The 25,322-nt window shown below is 38.6% G+C and overlaps 1 protein-coding gene across 1 annotated transcript in view; it reads left to right on the top strand.

Annotated features, from left to right (window-relative positions):
• CWC27 (CWC27 spliceosome associated cyclophilin) overlaps nucleotides 1-17,828 on the top strand; it is a 117,081-nt gene extending 99,253 nt beyond the window's left edge. Inside the window, exon 14 of the mRNA XM_052670451.1 lies at nucleotides 17,462-17,828. Within this exon, the coding sequence (XP_052526411.1) occupies nucleotides 17,462-17,624 (163 nt within the window). The 3' untranslated portion in view covers nucleotides 17,625-17,828. The remainder of the gene's footprint in view (nucleotides 1-17,461) is intronic.
• Nucleotides 17,829-25,322: the final 7,494 nt, after the last annotated feature.

Here is a 25,322-nt window from a genome sequence, read left to right as displayed (position 1 = left end):
GGGCCAGAGCAGGACCCCCGGATGTAACATAATTAAACCATCTCCGTAGTCTGAAAGGAATGCAGGACATGCAGTTTTCTTACTGTTTGTCAAATTTGTTCTTGAAGTCCAATGATAGAGATTCCAATCTCTATCTGTTTAACTATTCCTAGTGGTATTAAATATTTAGATGTAATATAGTCTTCCTTTTGATAGTCCTTTACATGAATCATAGAATGGCCTGGGTTGAAAAGGACCTCAAAGATCACCTAGTTTCAACCCCCCTGCTATGTACAGGGTCGCCAACCAACAGACCAGGCTGCCCAGAGCCACATCCAGCCTGGCCTCCAGGGATGGGGCACGCACAGTCTGTCTGGACAACCTGTTCCAGTGTGTCACCACCCTCTAGATTAGACTTCCTTCTGATGTCTGATCTAGATCTCCCCTGTCTCAGCTTAAAACCATTCCCCTATGTCCTGTTGCTATCAACCCATGTAAACAGTCATTCCTCCTCCTGTACACTCCCTTCATGTACTGGAAGGGCCACAGTGAGCTCTCTGTGTAGCCTTCTCTTCGCCAAACTAAACAAGCCCAGTTCCCTCAACTTTTCTTCATGGGAGAAGTGCTCCAGCCCTCTGATCGTCTTGCTGGCCGTCCTCTAGACCTGTTCCAAGAGCTCTGCATCTTTTTGGTGCTGGATACCCCAGTACCCCAGGCCTGGACGCAGTACTGCAGATGGGGCCTCACAAGAGCCGTGTAGAGGAGGACAATCACCTCCCTCTGTCTGCTGGCCACCCCTTTTTTAATGCATCTTTTTGGTGCTGGATACCCCAGTACCCCAGGCCTGGACGCAGTACTGCAGATGGGGCCTCACAAGAGCCGTGTAGAGGAGGACAATCACCTCCCTCTGTCTGCTGGCCACCCCTTTTTTAATGCAGCCCACAACACAGTTGGCCTTCCGGGCTGCAAGCACACACTGCTGGCTCATGTCCACCTTCTCGTCCACCAGGACCCCCAAGTTCTTCTGTGCAGGGCTGCTCTCAAGGAGATCTTCCTCCAGTTTGTGTAAATACTTGCGATTGCCCCAGCCCAAGTGCAACACCTTGCTGAACCTCATTATGTTCACTTCTCCAGCCTGTTCAGGTCCCTCTGGCTTCCCTCCCCCAAGTGTATCAACTGCACCACTCAGATTAGTGTCATCTGCAAACTTGCTGAGGGTACACTCAATTTCTTTGTCTGTATCACTGATAAAGATGCTGAAGAGCATCCGTTCCTAGACTGACTCTTTGGGGATACAGCTTGTGACCAGCCTCCACCCAGACATAGAAGCACGGATCACAACCATTTGTATGCAACCAGCCAACCAGTTCTTAATCTGTCGAACAGATCATCTTTCAAATCCATACCTCTACAAGTCTTCTTTCTAGAAGGATGTGGTGAGGGACCACATCATAGGCTTTGCTGAAGTCCAGGTACATGACATCCGTAGATGTTGTTGAGTACCTCAGCCTTCTCCTTGTCTGTTGTTAGCAGCTTGCATTTTTCACTTGCTAGGGGGAATACACCCTCCTGGACCTTCCTCTTCTGGTTGAGGTACCTGTAGCAGTTTTTCTTATTCTTGGCATCCCTTGGCAAGTTCAGTTCAAGCTGGGCCTTGGCTCTCCTGACCCATCCCTACACAGCCTAGCAGCTTCTTCATAGTCTTCCCACAGAACCTGTCCCTATTTCCACTACCTGTGCATTTTCTTCTTACCCTTCATTTTGACCAGCAGATCCCAGTTCAGCCATGCCAGTCTCTTGCCTTCCTTTCCTGATGGAGATGGAGAGCTCTTGCACACTAAGGAAAGCTTCCTTAAAGATCTGCCACTTCTGCTATACCGTTGCCCAGGAGGATATTTTGCCAGGGTGTTTTGTTTACTAACTCCCTGAAGAACTGGAAGTTAGCTTTCCTAAAATTTAGTCTTCTAATTTTACTCTTTGTTTAATATCCCTCTGGACCATGAACTCAACCATGGTCACTATATCCCAGGCAGTCTTCAATCCTGATGTCATCTCTCAGTTCATTTGCACTGGTGAGCACAGGTCCAATATTGCATTCCCTGTAGTAGGGCCTTCTATTACTTGACGGAGGAAGTTATCCTTAGTGCATTCCAGGTGTTTCTTGGATTGCCTGCATCTCATGATGCTACTCTTCCAGCAGATGTCTGGGCGAACTCCCCATCTGGAGTACTGTGTCCCCATCTGGAGTACTGTGTCCAGGTGTGGAGCCCTCAGTACAAGAAAGACATCGAGATTTTGGAAAGGGTCCAAAGGAGGGCGACTAAGATGATCAGGGGGCTGGAGCACCTCCCCTATGAGGACAGGCTGAGGGAGTTGGGCTTGTTCAGCCTGGAGAAGAGAAGGCTGCGGGGTGACCTCATTGCAGCCTATCAATACCTTAAGGGAACCTACACCCAGGAGGGGAGTAAACTCATCAAAAGGGCTGACAATAGCAGGACTAGGGGAAATGGATCCAAGTTGAAGGAGAGAAGATTGAGGTTGGATGTTAGGGGGAAGTTCTTTACAAGGAGAGTGGTTAGGCCCTGGAACGGGCTGCCCAGGGAGGTTGTGGATGCCCCATCCTTGGATGTGTTTAAGGCCAGGTTGGACGGGGTCCTGGGCAACCTGATCTGAATGTGTATGTTTGGTGGCCCTGCTAGGCAGGGGGGTTGGAACTACATGATCCTTGAGGTCCCTTCCAACCCGAGTGGTTCTGTGATTCTGTGTGATTCTGTGAATGAAGTCCCTAGTGACTGGAAAAAAGACATTGTGGCATCTGTTTTTCCATTTTTAAGATAGGATGACCTAGGGAACTACCCACCTGTCAGCCTTACTTCTTTGCCAGGAAGATCATGGAGCAGATCATCCTGGAAGCTATGCTCGAGCACATGGAAGAGTTCAAGGTGATATGGGAAAACCAGCATGGCTTCACTAAGGCAAGTCCTGTCTGACCAACCATGTCAGTGGTGTGATAGTATAACTGCATCATTAGGAAAGATCCACTGATACAATCTGGACTTCAAGTAAGGCCTTTGACATGGTCTTCCATAACACCCTTCTCTCCAAATTGGAAAGGTATGAATTTGACAGGTGGACTGTTCGATGAATAAGGAACTGGGTGTGAGACATGGCTTGAATGGCCTGCCCAGGGAGGTGGTGGAGTCGCCATCCCTGGCAGTGTTCAAGAGGTGTCTGGACGACGTACTGCATTATATGGTTTAGTGCCAGTGGTGGCAGTGGTGATGAGGAGACGGTTGGACTAGATGATCTTATAGGTTGTTTCCAACCTTGTAATTCTATTATTCTATGATAATAGAAGTGGTGTGCCTCAGGGGTCAGTAGTAGGACCAGTGCTTTTTAACATGTTCATCAGCGACACTGACAGTGGGATTCCGTGAACCCTCAGTGAGTTTGCAGATGACACCAAGCTGTGTGGTTCAGTTGACGCACCCAAGGGACAGAATGCCATTCACAGAGACCTAGACAGGCTCAAGCTCAGGTGAACCTCATGAGAGTAAGTAAATCCCACTGCAAGGTCTTGCACCTGAGTTGCGCTATCAGTATAAGCTTGGGGATGAAAGGAGGGAACACAGCCCTGCCTGGAAGAACTTCTTGTACTGGCAAATGGGAAGCTGGATGTGAGCCAGCAATGTGCCCTTGCAGCCCAGAACATTAGCTGGATCTGGACTGCATGAAAAGATGTGTCGTCAGCAGGTCAAGGGAGGTGATCCTATCCCTCTACTCTGTGCAGGTGAGACCTCAGCTTGAGTACTGTATCCAGATGTGGAGCCCCTGTACATGAGAGATATAGACCATTTAGTGTAGGCCCAGAGGAAAGCACAGAAATGATCCAAGAGATGGAACACCTCCCCTATGACGACCATCTGGGAGAGCTGGGGCTGTGCAGCTTGGAGAGGGCTCTGGAGAGATCTGGGAGCAGCCTTTCAGTATGTGAAGCAGGGCTGTAAAAGAGAAGAGGACAGATTCTTTGGCAGGGTGTGTTGTGATAGGACAAGGGGAAATGGTTTCAAAATAGAGGAAATTTAGAATGGATATAAGAAAGAAGTTTTTTACAGTGAAGATGGTGAGGCAATGGAACAGATTGCCCAGAGAGGCTGTGGATGCTCCACCTGTGGAAACATTCAAGGTCAGGCTGGACGGGCCTCTGCACTCAGGTACAAGATCTGATGCTGGTGTATCTGTCCCTGTTCATTGCTGGGGAGTTGGACTGGGAGTTGGACTGTCCTTTGACAGCCCCTTCCAACTTAAAAGTCTTATGATTCTATATGATATCAAATATTTAATATCCAATTCACAATGGACTTTGCAAAAGAGTTCACTTTCTCTTTTTGAAGCTCTTTTAACACATATGAAAATAATCATAAATGCATTTTTTTAACCAGGACAAAAAGATTTTTAGCTTTTCCATGGATATTATTATTTCTCAATTTCTCATTCTTCCTGAGATTTCTGAGTGGTTCATGACTAGATACAACACTTAGAGTTAAATGGAAGGATTACTTTCTTTGTCTTGTTTCTTTCATGCCTGGTTTCAAATCCATTCTAAGCCACAAATTGTTTTCTACTGAATGATTGCCTAACATGTCTCTGCCCGATATCTGTATTGTTTATTGAAATTCAGCCATCAAACTTCATATTTCTGAATTGTGCTCAATTTTTCATATTATTACTAGCTTGTTAAAATTATGTAAATTCTAAATACTCCAATAAATTTTCAAAACCCTTCTTCATTAAGTTTATATTGCGCATGCTTTGTGTACATACATTCTTCTAAGTGAATCCACTGAATTTGTTTTCACTCTTAACGTTAAGCTATAGCTGTCTATTCATAAACACCAGGCTTTCCAGCTGAACTTTCACCATCTTTATATCCTTATTAAACATATAGAAATATATATATATAAATATATATATATGTATATATTTATTATTTTATTTTATTTTAAATCTACACTTTTCCAGAAGGAATACTGTTTTTTTTTTCTAAGTTACAAAGTCTCTGCTATAGAAATCCATTTCTCATATCTGTAAATCAGAATTCTGGAGTATCTTCCAGTATTCTCACTCAGATCTTTGGAAACACATGTAGACTTCCTGAAGCTGATATATGTATTGGCATATTTAGGTATTTATGTTCTCATGAAAGTTTTACAATTCTTGACTTGATGGAACTTTGTGTAGAGAACAACAAACCATTTTCATTCTTTAAAGTTCACCTGATCGCCAAGTGGGCTTACTGTGTTACTGTAAAGGGTCCTCCTTGTTTGTGAATTCTCAGACAAAATGCACAAGAAGTTTTACAGTCCAGCTCCAGCAGCATACTTGAATATAAAGCCTAGCTGTCAGGGTCAAGTAACCTGAAACTCACAAGGAGCAGAATTCCATACAGCTGAAAAAGAAATACATCACACACTAAATCAATCAAAATTACAGTACCTTGTAAGTCCTGAAAGCAACACAAACTTGCAAATCGTGGGTTTTTTTGGGTAAATATGTTGAAAGTATATGCCCATCCATTCAATTTGAAGCAAGTGAAGTTCATAGTTAAAGTGCGTATTAGCTAAGAGGCAGCAAATGCTGGAAGAGGACCAGAAGGTATTGGTATATACTGGACATTGCATTGAGGCACTATTCTGTTCTTACTTGAAAGTAGTTTCCACAATGCTAGTCTGAGTCCTGGTAAGTGTGGTTTCACATTATTGTTGCGTTTAGTTTTACAGCAGAGACCAGTAATTTTTCCTTCATTTTGCATGCAGCTACAGATTGATAATTTCTTCTTGTTTGAGATCGGTAGTCTCCATCTGTTCTAAGCAGTGCACACTCAGGCCATTTAGAATTGGTGTGTGACTTTCAGCATGCTACATAGTTCATCTTACTACAGTACGTGGTGCCACTGCTTCATAACAAAGCACTACAGTATTTCCTGGGTGAAATCTGAGGTGCTGGATGTAAACTACAAAGCTTGATCTTTCAGAATGTTTGGCTTTTTCTTTCCCAAGGGAATACTTTTATAGCCTTAACTAGAAGCAATAAATGTAAATGAGACAGTCAGCTTAAGTATTTCTGGGAGGATGTCTAGACTTTGAAACTTACTGTCTTTCTTTGATATGAAATAACAAATACATTCAGCTTTCAGATATACTGTGGGACAGGAAAGAATGTGCAAGAGGCGTATTTGAAATGAGATTATGATTTTCACATGATTTTTCAGTTTAAAATTCTTTTATGGTTAGTTACCTTTGCTGAGTCTGAACTGTGCTTGATCTCAATAAATCTAGATCATTATTCTAAATCTTAATTAATTTGAGGAATAGGAAAAATAGGACTATTTGTAAATCAAAGTGAATAAGTTAATGTCTGAAAATACCTTTTCAAATTACAGTGGAAAGGATATTGTGAAAATTATGTGAGGAAGGGTCTTTCTTAAACAGAAATGCATTAAATGCATTTAAAAAATTACTAACGCTGACATGACTGTTATCAGTTATTTGTGACAAATTTCATGTATAAGAAGTCAATGGGTCTATTTTAGTAATTTAACTTGTTCTATGGACAAAAATCTCAGTGAAGTTCAGTGCTAATTATTTAAAGTGCAGGCTGTTTTCTGTATGTCATATCCTGTAATCTATTCCCAGTCCTGAATTTCAAATAACATCCACTGAGGACAGTTAAATATTTTGAGAGCATTGTGTGCTATTGCTAACTTCCTTCTGCTAGGACATTCACTGCAATTTAACTGTATAATGTTTTGCTCATTTGTAAACGCTTAGATTTTAATCCAGCACAAACAAAAAATTAATCTGTACATTCAGTAAAAATATTTTCTATCCAACTCAGTAGTTAGGCCATTTATTGTCTTTTAAAATGTTTTTGTTTATAATACAAGGAGAAGTTTGGTTCAGAATATTTAACATTGATGCCAAAGAGAAATCTGGTGCAATCAAGAGTGGGAATACAGTATTTTATTTATTTCATACTCTTCTAGTAAGATATTTTTTGTCCGACAGAGAGAGAAATGATTCTTAAAAAAAACCATCAAGATGCAATCACTTTGGTGTCTACTGTAGAGAGTAGACTAGAATTTTTTTGTTTTGTTACTTTTTTTTTTTTTTTTTTCATTGAAATAGCAATTTTGGAATCAGTAAAATGTTGAGCTCAGCCAATCAGTTTTTAAATTACAGGATTTCATTTGTATTAAGAAATAAATCTGTGATGCACACTGTTAATATTTACTACACATGAAAGTCTTCCACTTTTCATTTCCAAGATTTCTTACTTTATGCAGTATCTGCTCTCAAACTTCTCAAACTTATCCTTCTGGATAAACACCTAAAAAATGGCTGTATTTCTTTCATAAGCCTAACCTTTTTGTATATATTTTCTAGAATGTCATTTCTTTCTTTGCCATAATGCCTTAGATCAATGCCTATGAAATGTGGTTTCCTCAAGATTAGCAGCAGTATCTGCAGTTTCAGCTGTAGAAGCTTAGCTGTGACAAACACAGTAAGTTCCTGCAAGCTAAGCAGCAGTCAATTTCACATGCCAATGCTAGCTTGGGGAACGAAAGAAAAAGTGCTGCTGTAATTTATGCCAGTGAGGCACAAAGATGGATTAAAGCCATGTTTTCTCCCCTCCTCCCATCCCGATTTGAGCCAACGTTCCTCCACTAGTCTGGAAAATCTGGCTCTGTATTAGGGCTCTCCTGCTAAGGCCATTGATTTACTCAACTACATTTAGTTAAAAAAAAAGACAAAATACTTACTTGATTGTTACAAAGAATAAATGCATGCCAGAGGTCTGTATTAGAAACACATTGGAAAGAAGGGTTTCTTTTCTATTTGGCAAAATACAAGTGTTTGTTTGGGTTTCAGCATTTTAAAGGAAGAATGGAAAAAAATCATTCTGCTATAAATCTTTCCAATTTTATATCCACCTTCAACCCTTTACCACTAGAATGCAGTCAGACCTTGATATGTAAATGTTAGCTGCTAGCTCACTGCTAGTCAGTAGTATTGTATTAACAAATTTTTCTTCTGAAGAAGTTATGTATTTATTGCTTCTAGCTGTTTGGCATGCTTGAGAAATTCAGAGCATTTGGGGTGGGTTTTTTGTTTGTTTATTTTTTGTTAATTCCCCCGTGTCTAAGTTTATTTGGACTAGGCATCCGGGCCTGGAATCAACTACTGTTTCACTTAAATTCAGAGATGATCCATGCTTTACTCAAGGGATATCTAGTATTTCGGTTACTATCTGGAAATGTTACATTTTATTTATTGCCAACAAATCTAGTGAAGAATGAAGAAATAATCTTCTAAATCTTGAGTAGCTTAGCTTAAGCTTCCTGAGTATTTACACACCTTTTTAAGCACCCCAACATCATCTGTTTCAGTATCATGATTAAATCATATGGATTTGGATGTAATCATGGGAAGAGGAAATAACAAAAGAGGAGGGAGCACATCCAGAAAATGTTGAATGCTAAGTTATGAAAATCCAGTATTTTTATGTTAGAAACAGTCTCCTTCCCCTCCCTCCTACTCTGTGCTCTGGTGATACAATATTCCCTGACTGTGTTAACCTGGGGAGGCATTTGCTGACTTCTAGACCATCAGATATTGTAGAAGTCCATGCCAGAGGCAGGATACTAGACTGGATGGATCATTGGTTTATTCCGGTATGGCCGTTCTTATGTCCTCATAGTAAATGCTGTGTAAAGTTTTTCTGTGCTGGTACACTGTCTGGAACAACATCTGGAATCTGCATTACAGTCTCCCATACCAGGCTATTCTACCAGGAGCAGTTGTCTATTTAAAGCACCCAACTTCTTTCATCAGACTACTTAACATTTTTCTGAAGGGGATAAAGATATACTGTAAATATATTCTTTAGTTGTGACTGTTAGAACATAACAATAGGATAACTGTGGTGGTGTGTTGTTGGGTTGGTTTTGTTGTAGAAAAAATGCTTGAGATCGGAAATCATCATGGTCTAAATATTTCTAATTATGGTACTTAGAGAAAGTCCAAATTTTCACCCAGTGATTTCATTATCTTCAGAACTGGATAATGTTTTTCATCGATAAGTTGATTTTACCTTGGAATTTTACTTAAATCCTCTTTCAAAAAAAAAAAAAAAAAAAAAAAAGGTTAGCAACATTTTCAGCAATGAAAAGGTATACTAATATTTTTTTAAATTGTTAGAAGCTTTGGAAGTATTGAAGTTTTTTTTTGTAACACTTAGTAAAAATACTGCTTTTTTATTATTTTCACAGTGAATATTTTGGAACAAAAGTCAGTAAATAGCATTTGAACAGAATATCTCAAGAAAACAGCATGCTAGAAATATCTGCAAATGTTCCCTTCTGGTCATTTTAAGCAGTTAACCTAACAGAAGAGTAAAAATACTTAGAAGCATTTTTGATTTATTTATTATCACTTTTCCTTGGTGAGAATTGAGGATATTCTTGCTCTATGCAACAGCAGCAATAGTATGTCACCTCCATTGTTAATATCTGAATGAATGGAGACTAGTAACACTCCCTTGATCTGAAACTCAGAAAATACTCCTTTCAAGTTAATCCCATAAGAGTGCTTGGAGGGTGGAGATTGTGCATGACATTTACAGCCACACTGAAAAAAGATTTTGCATTTATTCTTACATTTCAGGCAAAAACTGTGCTCTGTACCATATTCGTAAACTAAAACAAGTTGACAAGTTGACAAGTAGAATTAAATACTCACAAAACTTACTTGAGTATGGCAAATATTTGTGTTTCAGCAACAGTTTTCTGAATACTTTCCTGAGTATTTTTTCTATTATTAAACTCAGTGGAATAACTAATGATTTGCATTTGGCTGGATCTGAAAAAAAACCTTATTTCTCTTTCAAGCAGCAAGTTGGATTTTTCTTTTGTTTTCTTTTATTGTTGTTTGTTTTGTCTTTTAAATTTGAGAAACAAGATTTTACTAAAGCACAGAAAGCTTAAGGGACAAGTGATCTAATTATTCAGGAAAGGAAATGTTCATAGAGAAGCTGAGTAGTGAAAAAAGAAGGAGTGAAATCTTACATCGATAACAATGACAGCAGAATCCTGATGACCAGAGAATATTATTTGGGGCATAATAAGCTTTTTTGACAAGAAATCAAACAGGTTTGATAAACTGGGTCCAAACTGGGACAATGATACAGTGGAAGTACTACAAAATGATAGGAACTTTCATAGATAATTTAGCCTAGAGATGCTATGAACTAATAAGACAAAACATTCTCATGGAAGCTTGTTGCCTATGCACATCTCTTTTTGTGGTAGCTGTGTGAAACACTGAGAATTGAAGAGATGGGTCTGATTTTGTATCTGTGGCATTATTTAGCGCTATTAATACTCACTGCTTTAAGAATCAGAACCTACATCGAATTACTTGGGAAAAAGATTCTTTTCATGCTAGCTAAGAGAGAGGAATTTGCATTACTGGATTCCTTTGCATGAAGAGTGATGATGGTTTATCTCATATAGTAAAATAACAAAGGTCAGTGGTGAGATAGGGCAGATAGAAATGAAGACCTTCCCAGCAGGAGTTCTGTTGCTTAATGAAAATAATGGTGGTTGCAGGTTTCATCAAACGTAGATGTATTTTCTCTGTCCTGCTGGATTGCATTTACAAAATTATCTGCAAAGTTCTTGGACACTGTTATGCAAGAAGTGGTGACAGCAGGCTGAGCCAAGAAGCTTGTTTTGATTGTAGTATCTGAAAAAAAGTGGAAACAAGTTTAAATTTTATCATTATTTCCTCTTATAAAATTCTAATTGTTTTATGGTTTTATGACATTTTTTGTCTTGATCTTACTCTTCTACTCCTGCGTTGATTTACATTTTTTGCTTATTTTCAATTGTAAATTGATTTTTTTTTTAATTTACATTTTGGTCAGTCTCTTTTTCTCTGTTTCTCATTCCTATCCTTTCGTTATTATTTACCTTCCTCAATTTATTTTTCTTTTTGTCTCTGTTTCTGAACTGTTTCTCCTCTTGCTGTGCCACCCGCTTCTCTGCTGGAAGTGAAGAGAGTGCCAATGAGCTCATTCTTCCAGAACAACTAACATGCTTTTTCCTTGGGTATGAGATCTCATTTGCTTTGATCTGCAGATTCACTAATCTGTTTTCTCATCTGTTTACATGAACTACGCATCTATCCGCTGCCTAGATCACGAGGTGATGGGAGGGAAGTGTTGTAACATTCCTACATCCACGTTCATCGTTTAATAAGCACATTTACAGTAGTTGCAGGAAAAATCTACATTGCAAATAGAATATAATGTAAGGTACTTGATACTGCTTTTTTTTTTTTTTTTTCTCTTCAGTGTACATACCATTTGTCATAATTGAGAAAAGTAGGTAGCATGTTACTTGCAAGTGATGTTGAATGCAGAAAAAGGTGGCATTGGTTGTTACACTCTGTAGTGATAAAATTACTTATATTAAAGATTTGAGACATCTGGCTAAGAACTTTATTCTAACAGAACATTCCTTTCAACTAAAAGCTAACCATCTGTGATTGTTTCCAACTCCCCCACTTGGGAGCTAAGATGACACTGGATGTGCCACTCCTGCAGGCTCCGGCAGGAGCCAGCCACCTCCACACTGTCTCTTCTTAGAACTACAGCACTCCTAAGTTACTTAAGGAGCACACCTCTTCCAGGGACAATACCTGTTTTTTTTTAACTAGAATAGCTGCTGTTCCTCTTCTTTCCATCTCTTCCCCTGAAACAGCAGGTTTGTTGTCAGCAGAAAACAGGGGAGTAGAGGAGCAGATGCTACCCAGGGTTCTGTAACTATGATCGTATTTAAGAAAGCTTCTGTCTGACCTGTCCCAGATTGCACTTTTATCGTTACACATTTGGAGTCACTAGATCTTCAGCAGGTCCATATTGGTCTCTAATTTCTCTCTTATTAGAGACAGCCTGTAAAATGCAAGATACTGTTGCTTCATCCATTTTAAACATTGTGATGGAACAAACCGATATTAAAATGTAGGAATAACTTACAGAATTCTGGTATTGTAAACTGTATAGAAATGTATTTAGTTGTTCTATTCATTTCATCTGCATTTAGAAGTATATAATTTTTGCCCATGTTCATTGTTCCAGTTTAGACATACATTAAGTAGTGCATTTTAAGTAGCATATTATTCTGCATCTGGAGAGTGAAGAACTGTTCATTTCTTATTCCTCAGTGCCTGCTGATTGCAGAAACAAAAGATCTGTCACCAGCTGCCATGCTTTTTGCAGACACCCCCAAATGAGTCCTGACTATAACTGCTTGAGATGTTAGTGCCTCTGCCAAAAGTTGCTGCCGTTATAGCAGAGTTGGCAGAATTTGTCCATGCCTGTTGAGGGTTTACTGCAAAGTTGAGCTGTTTAAAACACTGACATAGGTTAGCCTAAACTTATTTCCCAGGCACTCTACGGAAGTTACTGAAGTGCTAGAGGGCATGGCATGGATAGTAACTTGGACAAGGAAGGTTGAATGAGCAACAGGTGGGTTGGTAACAGCCAACGGCTATGCCAGATTGATTAACAAGCGTGAAATCAGTGCAGTTTTTCACTTCAGTTAGTATAAGCATTAGTGATTTGGGCATTGTGTTGTACATGCAGTTTACAGGTTCAGCACTAGTGCAAAAGCATTTTCATTGCTTCCTCATTATCACTGATACTGAAAATAATTAAATTCACTGGTTGCCACTTTGTTTTTTCCCAAAGGGCAGTGCAGGAAAGGCTAGAGCTGATGTGATACTTGATGTCTGCTTATGCTACACTTAAAATGACTGCCAGCTATCAGCAGCTGGCACATGCTTCAGATCCAGTGCATGGCTCACACATCCCAAAATCACAGGAATTACTGTATATCCTATCTTTTCTTACAAGGGCCTTTGCACCGCAGTAGTTCAATAGATCAGAGTCTGTCTCCTAGATAAGCTGGTTGAGTCGTGCAGGCGGGGTCTGGCCTTTCCTGCCCAGTTGGCAAATGTTGCTTTGGACACAGCTTAATCATAATGCAAAGTTCTTGAAGTCTACTGTACTGATTTTTTTTAGTGTTGCAGCCAACATTCTCCCACTTGTTACCTCCTAGAAAGCAATCAAGCTGATCAGTAAAGTATTGTGTTAGTTACTGCATTTTAAGGACATTGGGGAGATAATCTGCTATTGACTTCGAGTCTTGTTTGCCAACTGTTGCATGAATCATCCGAGAATGCCACTCTAGCAGGGGTGTACCTGCTTATCTTTGTAAATACTGTGTTGTCTCTGATTCAAGTTAAAATGTGTTCAGGTATTTCAGTCTTATGTATCAAGACATTTCATTTCTGGAATGCACAAGAGAGCTGAGTACCGAATGTCATTTTTTAACACTGCAGGAAATAGGTAAAGCTAAAAGCACAGATACTGCCCAGCACATGGAATAAATCAGTACTCAAACTATCCAGCACTAAATCCACGGTAAGAGAGCAACTCCGATTTCACAGAATCACAGAAGCACAGCATTGTAGGGGTTGGAAGGGACCTCCAGAGATCATTGATTCCAACCCCCCTGCCAAAGCAGGTTCCCTACACCAGGTTGCACAGGTAGGCATCCAGGCAGGTCTTGAACATCTCCAGAGAAGGAGACTCCACCACCTCCCTGGGCAGCCTGTTCCAGTGCTCCGTCACCTCACTGTAAAGAAGTTCTTGCACACATTGCTGCAGAACTTCCTATGCTGCAGTTTCCAGCCATTTCCCCTTGTCCTGTCTCCACTCACCACTGAAAACAGTCTGGCCTCGCCATTCTGCCCCCCACACCTTAGATATTTATAGACCTGGATCAGGTCCCCTCTCAGTCTTCTTTTCTCAAGGCTGAACAGACCCAGATCACTCAGCCTTTCTTCATAGGAGAGATGCTCCAGGCCCTTCACCATCTTCGTGGCCCTCTGCTGGACTCTTTCCAAGAGATCCCTGTCTTTTTTGTACTGGGGAGCCCAGAACTGGACGCAGTACTCCAGATGAGGCCTTACCAGGGCAGAGTAGAGGGGGAGGATCACCTCCCTCGACCTGCTGGCCACGCTCTTTTTAATGCACCCCAGGATGCCATTGGCCCTCTTGGCCACAAGGGCACACTGCTGGCTCATGGCCAACCTGTCGTCCACCAGGACACCCAGGTCCCTTTCCGCAGAGCTCCCCTCCAGCAGCTCATCCCCCAACCTGTATTGATACATGCAATTATTCCTCCCCAGATGCAAGACTCTACACTCGCTTCTGTTAAACCTCATCCGGTTTTTTTCTGCCCAGCTCTCCAGCCTGTCCAGGTCTCGCTGAATGGCAGCACGGCCTTCAGGCGTGTCAGCCAATCCTCCCAACTTCGTATCATCAGCAATTTGCTGCCCCTGAGGTACTCTTAGCCCAGAATCATCAGTTTTGGCAAGCTATTTAATTCATGCTAATTTTTAGGGGGAGGGAAAGAAAAACACCCTGCATTGCAAAAGTTTGGGTTTCAAGTTTAGTGTAGAAGAACTGACACCTTTCATCCTTTAAATTTTGAAGAAAAAATGTACTTTAAATTTGTGATCTTACAAAGTGTAAGATGAACTGTCAGCAGTTCGTGATAAGCAGAAGTTGAGTGGTAGAGTATGGAATTCCAGAGATGAAGAGATGAAGCTAAAGATTTCATCACAGTGAGTGCAAAGCAAAAGGGGGCAGACAGCTCTTTGCTGAACTCAGGAGCATGAGCAAGGGAAGAGAGCTATAAACTGAAAAAGGAATACTTATCCCACATGCATTTATGGAATTGTAGCCCAATATCAGCATTTGAAAAGTTATGCTAGTGCAGGCTTGAGTAAGATTACTCTAAATTTATTAATTTCAAAAAAGTTAGATATTATAATATTGGATACTAGATATAATAAGATAATAAGATAACTAGATATTTGCCATGTTCTTGGAAAAAAAAAAGAAGAAGCAAATGATTATTCTTTCAATAGTATGCAGTCTGATTTAGCATTTACACTGATGCAGAACAGGTATACTTGTGAAGATGTGTGCCTTGCAAAAATAAGCTGAAGTTCACACCGAGGAAGTATTTTTGAAAATCTTCACAATAATCTTTTGTGTTTTTTTTACTTTACCTATGAGAAGCTGCATCTGAAATTCATTCAGTGAGTTTCAAAGTAATTTGTAATGGCTTATTTTTAATCATAACTGGGAACACCTCAGTGGAAAGTTACGGAGAGAAGTGAGAGAGTGACTTCTTTCAGCTCTTGGAAACAAATTAAATGCTGTGTGGTCTATATCTGCCGCATCTTATTTCTCTGGTCAGACCCAAGAATGAGAGAGAGAGAGAGATTTAATTTCTGTGCGTTGTATCCTACAAGTACGCTATGTCATAGTTTGAAACTATAGCTGATTAAATGGTTGAGAGTGCACTGTACACATTCATTTAACATCCTCTAAAGCCACTTAGTGAGTAGTAACACCACCTCTTTGGGACTGTACTTTAATTTAGTCTAGGATAGTGTGATTTTGTATATATTTTTAAATATATACATACATATTCTGATGCTTTAATATGTAAAAAAAAAAAATGACAAATGTAAAAAAGCATGTTAACTAAAATAAATTACTTCAGTCTCTCCACAGTGATACAGTGTTTTTATAATTAAACTACAAATACACAATCATGAACCATTCTGATGGTACATTATGTTACTCTGAATTGTAGATATGACTAAGAAAATATATATTTTTTTTTTTAATTAGTCTGTGAGGTTTATAAATTACTGAATGCTATACACTGGAAACAATTCTTACAAAGTATTTTCAGAGGACGTCGTAATATGCATCCCTACTGTTCAGTATGCATCAGTACTGTTCAGTGAAAAATGTAAAAAACCCGCACATCAACAATAGATTTGTTGAAAAATCTCAATTACTGCATGTAAGATTTTTCAAAAGCATTCCAACCCATATAGTCTATTGCTTTGAATTTTGTCTAATTTCTTTAATACTACAACACTGTAATCTACATCTACTGACCTGCTGCTGCTCTCTCTCTTTACATGTGAAGATGTGTACTAGAGCTCTTTGAAAAATTTGCTTTATTCATGATCTCTTATATGTTGTGAGAGACTGATAAAGTAATCTTTCATCAGTAAAGGAGCTTTCATTCTGATTCTGACTTGTTTTTCATGGACTTCCTATTTCATAAAGACTTTACCAATATCTAGTGTTGTAAAGATAAATAGGCTTATATTCAGTTCAATTGTTCAAATCATTGTTATTATTGTCCCACTAAAGTTAAAGAAATTTTTACAGTTGATTAAAACAGAGTCCAGACTTAAGTGAGCTTTTTGCTTGGTCACATGTCTATGCACTGAAAAATCATTAATTTAGTTTTTGGTGTTTTTTTCTAATTCTGCTGCCTTTGGCCCATAAGTGTCAGTGTTACTATGAGTTTATATTCAATAGTCTTATTAAGTAGTCATGTGGGCTTCTCATTTAAAATATTACTGTTGTGGTGAACAAGTACTAATCCTGCAGGTAAGTTTTGATACTTGAAACTACATTTTGCGATACACAGAAGTAACAAGATTGTCAGTAAAGACCAGGAGACTTACAATCAGTCAAATTGTAAGCATCTGTAGTATTTTTCTTCTCTTTTCCCCCAACCCTTTCTTGTTAGACAGTGCAAATAATTTATCTCTTTGTTTTCAGTCCAAGCTAAAACTTGTAGGTTTCTATTAATAAGGCCACAGTTGATCAGCTTAAGGCTTTCCTGGCACTGGATACAGCTACCAAGAAATTTTTGACTAGATTATGGCAATATGATCAGTCAGACCGGAAAGGGAATTTGCTGAAAAGGGAAAATGAGATTTCTAATCAACAGTAGAAAATATTGGGGTTGAAAAAAATATTAGCTTAGCACTGAAATAATTAAAAATTATGATCTGAGCCATCTGAGGTGGAAGAGTAGTAATTCAGGCATTCCCATGTTGATCTGTGCACCTTCTTAGTTTTCCATGCAAGCTCTTCTCTCCTTTTGCATAACTGTGAAAGGAAATCCAAAGTGACTAATAGGAAAAGTCTCTCAAGAAACACTCCCTGTTCCTGGGAAAATTATTCAGTATATTTGGGAAGATACATTAAATAGAAAAAGACAAGACAAGAGAGCTCAATTCTTGAAATAAAATACAGCAGAGTAAACTCCAGCTGGTATTTGTGAAAATGTGTTTTCATAGAAGTGGTTATCCTGTTATACCGGAGTTTAATAAGAAAAGGAAAAAAAAAAATAGCAAAGCTTAAGTCTTCTTTGCTACATGGTGCTACAATTTTGTCATGCTTATCATAATTAGAAATCATAACTTTTCTGTCACTGTATATGAGCCATGTTTTATTTGTTTCATAGGATGTCACATGTACTTCAGTTTGAAGATAAGAGCAGAAAGGTGAAAGATGCAAGCATGCAGGATGAAGACACTTTCGAGATCTATGATCCACGGAATCCTGTAACTAAGAGGAGAAGAGAAGAAAGCAAGAAGATAATGAGAGAAAAAAAGGAAAGGAGATAAAATGAATGTAATGCTAGCCAGAGCTGCTTTGAAAAGTGACTGCAATAAAGCACTGGCTCTTTTGTAAGCTGTAGATCTTAAAAATATTACTGGGCAAGTGTAAAAAGGAATCTCTCAGGATGCTATTGTATGGTTTTGAATCTGAACTACCATTTGTTTCTCAAGTTGTGCATTAAAATGCTCTCAGTGCATTCATTATCCAAATTCTGTAAAGCTTTGTGTGTATTAATGAAACAACTGACTACTTTGGTCTGTGCTTTAATTACAGTAGTCACTACCATAATTAAAAAGTTTTCAACATAAAGAATCAGATTTTTTTTCAGTAAGGATAGAATTAGAAAACAGAAACACCATTCCAAAAGTATAATTATTATTATTGGTTTATGAGAAGGTGTATAAACATTACAGCAGTAGCCACTGACTTCCTGAGCTACTCTGTCATTGAATTAAGATTATTTAGAATGGCCCCATCTTTCTTGAAAGTTTAATTTGAGGAATTGGTTATTTTTTCCTCCTTTTGAAATATATATTCCAATACATAAATACCAATACATATTCCAGCTTGGGATAAGGAATCTGGGTAGTGTTATTTCACTATCAGTGCCACAATAATAAAAAGAGAATTTGAATGGGTTACAGTGATTGCTTAAACTGCTGCAATACTAAAAACCTCCCATTGCTAGAATTTTCACTTTGAAGTAGCTGGTAATTCAGGTTCATTTGTTAATTAGTCCAGTACTGAAATGAAAAATGTGATCAGTCTTATTAGAAATTTAACTCTTTTTAGAAGAATTATTTTACCATCTTAAAATAAACAGTCTGTAGACAAGTTTCCAGAAAGTCATAGTCTTTCCACAGATTTCCCCCTCCTTTCTCCAGGTGCTAGCATTTTTGCATAAACTTAAGAATTCTCACTGCTGCATCTTTACAGCACCTTCTGATGCTGCAGAAGCTTGGAGAACCCACATGGGTAATAGTTAAGAAGAGGGACACAAGTGAGGAAGGTCATTAAGAAGTGTGTCCCAGAGAAGTGTTTTGCAGATGTTGTTTTTAGAACACATTCAGTAAAGTATGGCGTCCTTATCAAGCTGCCACTGCCAAATTTCTTGATAGGGTCTGAGGTGTGAGGTACATAAACCTGCACTGGTGGGTTAGTATGGCCCAAATGCCAGAGGTCAGATTAATCCACACTATTGCTTTAATGTGCAGTGTAATCTAGGAGATAAAAAGAAAACTTGGAGGTGTGACATGAGATCCTGTATAAAGCTGTCATTATCCTCCTCTTAGGCTAAGTGAACTATATTGCACCATGGTGTAAAGAAGTTAAGAGGGGTTACATACTTAAATATAGCCATTCACAGCCCAGTAAGTCAAAATTATTAGGCCATTTTCTATCAGGCTTTGAGCATCTTACATGAACATCTTACACTGCATGCTGTTAACACTATTCATTGCTTTGCTTGTAGAAAAAAATGCAAGTTTTAAAATAGTTGTTATAGGAAATGAGTGTATAAAATCCTGATTCTGATGGGGTGGGTGGAAGACACGGAGGATGTGGGTGAAAGTGTGCGTGCTGGAAGAAGAGTTAGGGCAGGGAAAGTGAGGACTACAACTAGGAAGAAACTTCAGCATCAATTCCAGGAGACAGCTTCTGGCCTTGTAATAGAAAAATGCTCTAATTACATAATTTTCCTGTAAGCAGAAATAGGATACATGAGGGAATGAATGAGCAAGTTGTCTAACAGCCCTTTTTGCTGTTTTTTTTTTTGTTGTTGTTGTTTTTTTGTGTGTGTGTGTTTTTTTTGCCAAGCCCTGCAGTAGGTCTGTTTGTGCTGTACTTGATGATTCACATTCATAAGCACTAGAAAAGCATGAAGAGAAAAGCTTCACTTACGGTTTGGAGCTTCACTCAAGCAGGCGGTGGTCTGAAAGGATGATCTGTGGTAACATCACAAGAACAAGGAAGTAACTTTATGCTGATATCGTTTTGGCAGGTGAAGACTGCATTGAAAATTAGTATACATTTTTTTCCATAGACAATTTATCCTACGTAATGAATACTACAGCTGAAACCACGTGTTGCCTTTTAAAGCTAATTGTAAACATCACTCAGTTACGCTTTCTTCTGAGAGGGCACAAAGGCCTTCCCCCAAAAAAGGAAATTTATACCCAAGCAGCAGTCTTTCCTATGTCTAGTGAATATTCCTAAAGAAGTAATGATAGACTTTTACTGCATTAAACGCAGGTTCACAGTAATAAGCTGGCATGCAGTTTGCACTGTGTCTGGCTATCCGTCATGGGTGTCCAACCTTGAGGCTCACCCGGGCCTCACTAAGTGAAGAGGAATTGTCTTGTGCCACATATAAAATATATAATACAGCTAATGCATGTAAGTAACAAGACTTTTTTAATATAGACTTTTTAGTAAAATATAGAAGAGCAACAAAAACAGAACTAGCGGGTTAGACACATGGATTTAGATACAAAAGAGGAAAACCATTTTGAATGACAGTGCCTTTGTGTTTGGTAAATGGGATTAACTTTCCTGGAAGTTGGCATTTTGCTGTGTACTAAACTCATATGTAAGGGTGGAGATTAAAATCCTTACATTTTTTCTGTTTATGAATGGCAAAGTACATTAAAAAAAAAGAAAAAAGTAAGCTGAACCTACATCTATTCAACAAAGGAGGCAGGATTTGTAATTATTCCTTCATTTATATTTTTTCCCTTATGAATAGGATTTGTAGCTTTTGAAACTAGTATGATACCTACAAGCAAAGCTCTTCTAGCTCATGATGATGCTGTACTGCATGTTATAGCCAACACAGGTACTATAGAAGATTTGGAACAAAACATAAAAAGCAAGTAGGTAATCTACTTTCAGCAGTCTCTTGATAACCTTGCCAATGGAAGGCAAATTTGTTAGAGGAGTTTCTTGCATCATTTTTAGCAGACTGATCTGTAATGCACTCCATGACACTAGATATCAATAAAGATTTATTATAGAAAATGTTACCATTTGGTAACATTTCATTGGACCTCTGAGATCTTCAAAGGATTTTCTGTCATCCTTATTGAATGTCTTTGCAGTCACAGCTGTTACACATACAGAGGCAGTGTCATCAGTATCTATCCTTCTCCACTTGTAAACGTGCTAGACACCATCCTTGTATACCCCAAGGTGTACAGATTAAAAGAGTAAATTAAATGCAAACAAAGAACTACCAACTACTTGCTTGCTTTTTATCACAATCCACAATGCAATAGGGTAAATAATGCAGCATACATGTTAAGTAAGCATTTCAGGTACCCTAAATTCACTTAAAGTAGTTAGTAGTTAGATTAGCTAGTGCTAAAAGTGACAAAAGTCCTACAGTGGAATCTAAATTCACAAGGAGAGGACAAGACAGGAGAGATGCTGTCAGGGTCTGCAGTGTCATGTTACACATTTCTTCCTGAGCAATGCCGGCTTGCAACGCCAGCAGGTTTGAGTGGAGGTTGTTCCCTTACTGTTTGCTTTCTGCAGTAAGTGGGTGACTAAACTGTGGAGTTAAAATTACTACACACTGGCGTTGTCTGCTCTTTTCTAGAGGAACTCAGGCTTGAAGGAGACAGAGTTATGTTCTGGCAACATAAAAACCTGCCTCAGACGGAGCGGGTGGCTCCAGACTCTGCCTCATCCTGGCAGATCAGCATCTGTCGTTATTTAAATGACGACAGACAACTGGGGCCGTGAGATATGTATTCTCAGTAAAAGATGCAGTAAAAGTACTTGCTTACATCTTTCACTGTAACAGAACATGAGCTGATGAGATTGTGGCTACACTTAAAATTTAATGCTGGTGTATATATAGAACAGAGGATGTAAATGGAAAATTGACACCACGTCTCGGCATTTTTTTTCCAACATAGAAAACTTACATCAACTGGTAATGTCTACCAAACAGTGCCAGTTAAACACAAGAAGCTGACCACAACTAGGATTGTTGGTAAGAGATGACACTGAAGTACCTAAGGAGGCCTGGGGGCACTGATGACAGCCCTGTGTCACTGCCTGCTCCCTGCTGCCAGCACACACAGTGTGTTCAGAGTGAGCCGGAGGAAACACCTGAACCCAGTGCTGTTGTTGCTCCTGCTGCCTCCTTCTCCAGTAGCCTCATTACCTGGGCTTAAACTTGACAACTAATTGACTTTCCATCTCAGATGGTGTTTTGGGCCTTAAGTCCCCTTGCTGAGAGTTGCTTGTGCCCATTACTTCTTATTCCACTTTTGGGAATGTGTTATCTTTTGAGCACCTTCCTGCTTTCTCAGTACAAGAAGTTCTCAAGATACAAGTCACCATACAATGGTTTCCCTGCTCCATTACCCTGGTCAGATGCTAGTCCTGGTCACTTTACTGAGAAATTAATGTTTGTTTGTCGTAGTAGTGCTGAGAATTTGTCAATCTTTGTCAGTTTTGTCAAGAATTTGTCAAGTTTGTCATCTCCTGTCAATTTGGTATCTGTCGATCACAGATGGGGGTTTCCATGTGATCTTACATATATTCAGACCTTTTCTCAGCTTTGTTTACAAGCTTTGTTTATAAGCTGCAGGTCAGAAGTGTCTTTTTAAAAGGCAGCTGCAAATGTAAGACACTTTTGCAGGTCTTTATTATGAGTTTCTCATTTGTTGAGTATTCGATTGCCTTTTTCTTCCCCAAGACTTCATCACCGTATCGTCTCTTCTCCATTTCTTCCCCGTTAGCCACACATACTAATGAGCCAGAGAATGGATTCCGTACTCTTCTCCTTCCCCTTCCAGAACGGACTGCTACCACATTTATAGCTAGGCACATTGTCTTGAACAACATCTCCGTGTTCCTGATACAGAGGCTTCCTGATACAGAGCTGAAGAATCTGTACAACCCTCACAAATACCACACTTCAATTGAGGCCCAATTTTATTTTATTATGATGTGCTTAATAAATGTTATGTGCATATAGTTTCTATACATCATACAAATATTTACAAAAATCCAAAACTTCAGTGAGTAGACTTACAATCGAAATTGAATTAAATTGAAAATTTAACTTCATTATGTTTAAAATAGTCTCCCTGTATATCTCCCTTTTTTTTGTTGTTCCTGAAATACACAATGAGACAGCATCATGCCAAAAATGTTTTCTCCGTTACTCTGGATCATATCCTTTAAGTCCTACATAAATGATGAAAGCTGGAAGCTGCTAGACATTTCTACTGCATCAGACTGCTACACTGAACTGATAGCACTTGGCGTAGTATATGGTTCTGATACACAAGAAATCTGATCTCAGAATGAGAATCTTCTAACTGCAAACTGCAACTGGTAACTGTTGCCCTTCCAAAGCTGTAAAAAATTCAGAGAACTAATTTTCAGGAAAAAAGAACTCAAACCTATTCTTTTCAATTTTTTAAACATAAATAGGTTGATAATAAGCTTCTACTTACAAAGTACCATTAAAAAAAGATCACGTTGCCAACCTTAATAACTCTGAATTTGCAGACATTTCTATAGAAGAGAATATGCAAAGTACATAACTTCCTCAAAAAAAATATTGTTCTTAGATCTCAATACACTAGAAAAAAGTTACGTACTCTGAAGCTGTAATGAAGAACTTTGATGTCTGTGGAAGTTAGAAGGAAATCTGCTATTCTTGACCTAGAAGACCACATGGAAAAGAACTCATAATACAAAGAAATTCTACAACAGGCTCTATTTTTAGTTTGTTCAATTCATTGACTACAGAACATTACAAGGAATGACATTCAGATTCCCCAGTAAATAGGAGCCACAGATCTGAAAATTCCGTCCAATATTCATAAGGTTATTTGAGTTCTATCTTGCTCCACTTTATTATTTGTTCATAAGAGTAAAAGGGCATAGCTAAAGAGCAGCCCTTTAATTTTGGCAACTACATTTTGGAAGTAATGAAGCATCCAAAGCTCAAGCTTTTTATATTGAGCAGAGTCTGGAAGATCATGTTTTTGCAGCAGCTATTTGCAGCAGAAAAACTGGCTCTAAAATATCATGCACTCTTCTTCAGAAGTAATTTTTGAGTCAAACAGATTTTAACAGAACATTGCATTCAAATTTCTTTCACCTGCTTGTACTGTGTTCACATTTTTGGCAAGCAATGAGAGATAGTCATTTGCAAGCAAACTTGTATTTTTCCCATTTTTTTCTTTTTTTGCATTTTTTCACTGTTTGAATGGCCTCTATGATCTATATTATTAGGAACTGTGCCCTACTCTCAAAAGCTTTGGCCCTGGAATGGCATACAGTGAATGTGCAGTCATTCCAGTGAACATACAGTGACTGTGTATTTTTTATAAGATTGCCATTACAGCTATACTAAGTTTGCCCTTACATTTATAGAACATACAAAGCAAAAAGTTTACAAATAAAGCATAAGAATTACTTCAACTGATGGAGCTTGGTTTGGTCCCCTTTGTTGTCATGAACTGGAACAGATTAGGTGACATGAAACAGTAAGCATGAAAATGTGAATAATGATTCAGGTCAAGAGCCAGTTAATAGCATGTTTAACGATCATATCTGTCTCTGCCTTATGGACCTAGGAATACAGATTTTAAGATATCAAGTCTTAAGGAGAAACAGAAATCTGCATGTTTTAATACACTTTAAGCTGTTGTCCTAATGACAATGACTGTCACAGAAAAAATATTTGAGAGAGTTCAAGAATCACAGAATCATTAAGGTTGGAAAGACCACAAAAATTATCTGTTCTAACCATCAACCTATGCCTTTGAGACAGAGAGAAGTCATATTCTGGCCTGACCATGCCAGACTTAGGTATATTTATAATGAAATCTGAAAAGTCTCTTTCCAGTACTTCACATTATTTTGTGAAGACAAAAATCATCAGGCACCAAAACCACAGAAAGCATAAATTCCTTATGTAAGAATTTACATAAACATCTACAACTAAAAAATAAATAAATTTATTTTAACCTCTAACTCTGATGCCCATTGCTGTTTTTTGTCTAATTTCAGCTGGTTTCAGATGAGACCTCATATTCCAGAGGGACTGGAATATAGGGCCTCACTGTCATATAATTAAGACTCAGTTATACCTCAGACAATATTTTTACAAGGTCACTTTGCAAAAGTATGTCTAGCCTATCCAAATGACAATATTATTTGTGCCAAAGGTTTCCCTTTAGGGATGGAAGTATTCCAACTACTGTTTAATAGGCTGTATGGAGAAGCTAAAAAAAACATCTTTTGTAGCACACACAGCATATGCATATAGCACAGAACTAAAGAGCACAGCCTGATCATTGGAAATATGGTCTAAAACAGGCCTCAGAAAAAAGGAAAAAAAAAAAAAACAAAAAAAACAAACCACAAAAGCAATGAGCTTTTGAGTTTTCCTCTCTGATATTATTTTTGGAATTCCTGAATTTAACCAGAAATAAGACTGTGCAATGGAGAAATACGTCTGAATTCAGTAGCTACCTCAGACATGTGAGTAACGTACACCTCAAAAAACAGGCAGCATTAGGAAGGGAGAAGGTAGGCAACAACCCTAATAATGGAAAAAGGATGATACTGTGCAAAGGTCAAACTTGACTGAACAAAAGTTTCAAAGTATTGTTGGAAGATATTTGCTGAAATGCAATTTATCCTTGACGTGATATAGTCAGTGTAAGACAAAA

The sequence above is a fragment of the Tympanuchus pallidicinctus genome, unplaced genomic scaffold (assembly GCF_026119805.1).
Source record: "Tympanuchus pallidicinctus isolate F22 unplaced genomic scaffold, pur_lepc_1.0 scaffold9, whole genome shotgun sequence".
Taxonomy (NCBI): domain Eukaryota; kingdom Metazoa; phylum Chordata; class Aves; order Galliformes; family Phasianidae; genus Tympanuchus; species Tympanuchus pallidicinctus.
This window is presented reverse-complemented; position numbering and strand designations above follow the sequence as displayed.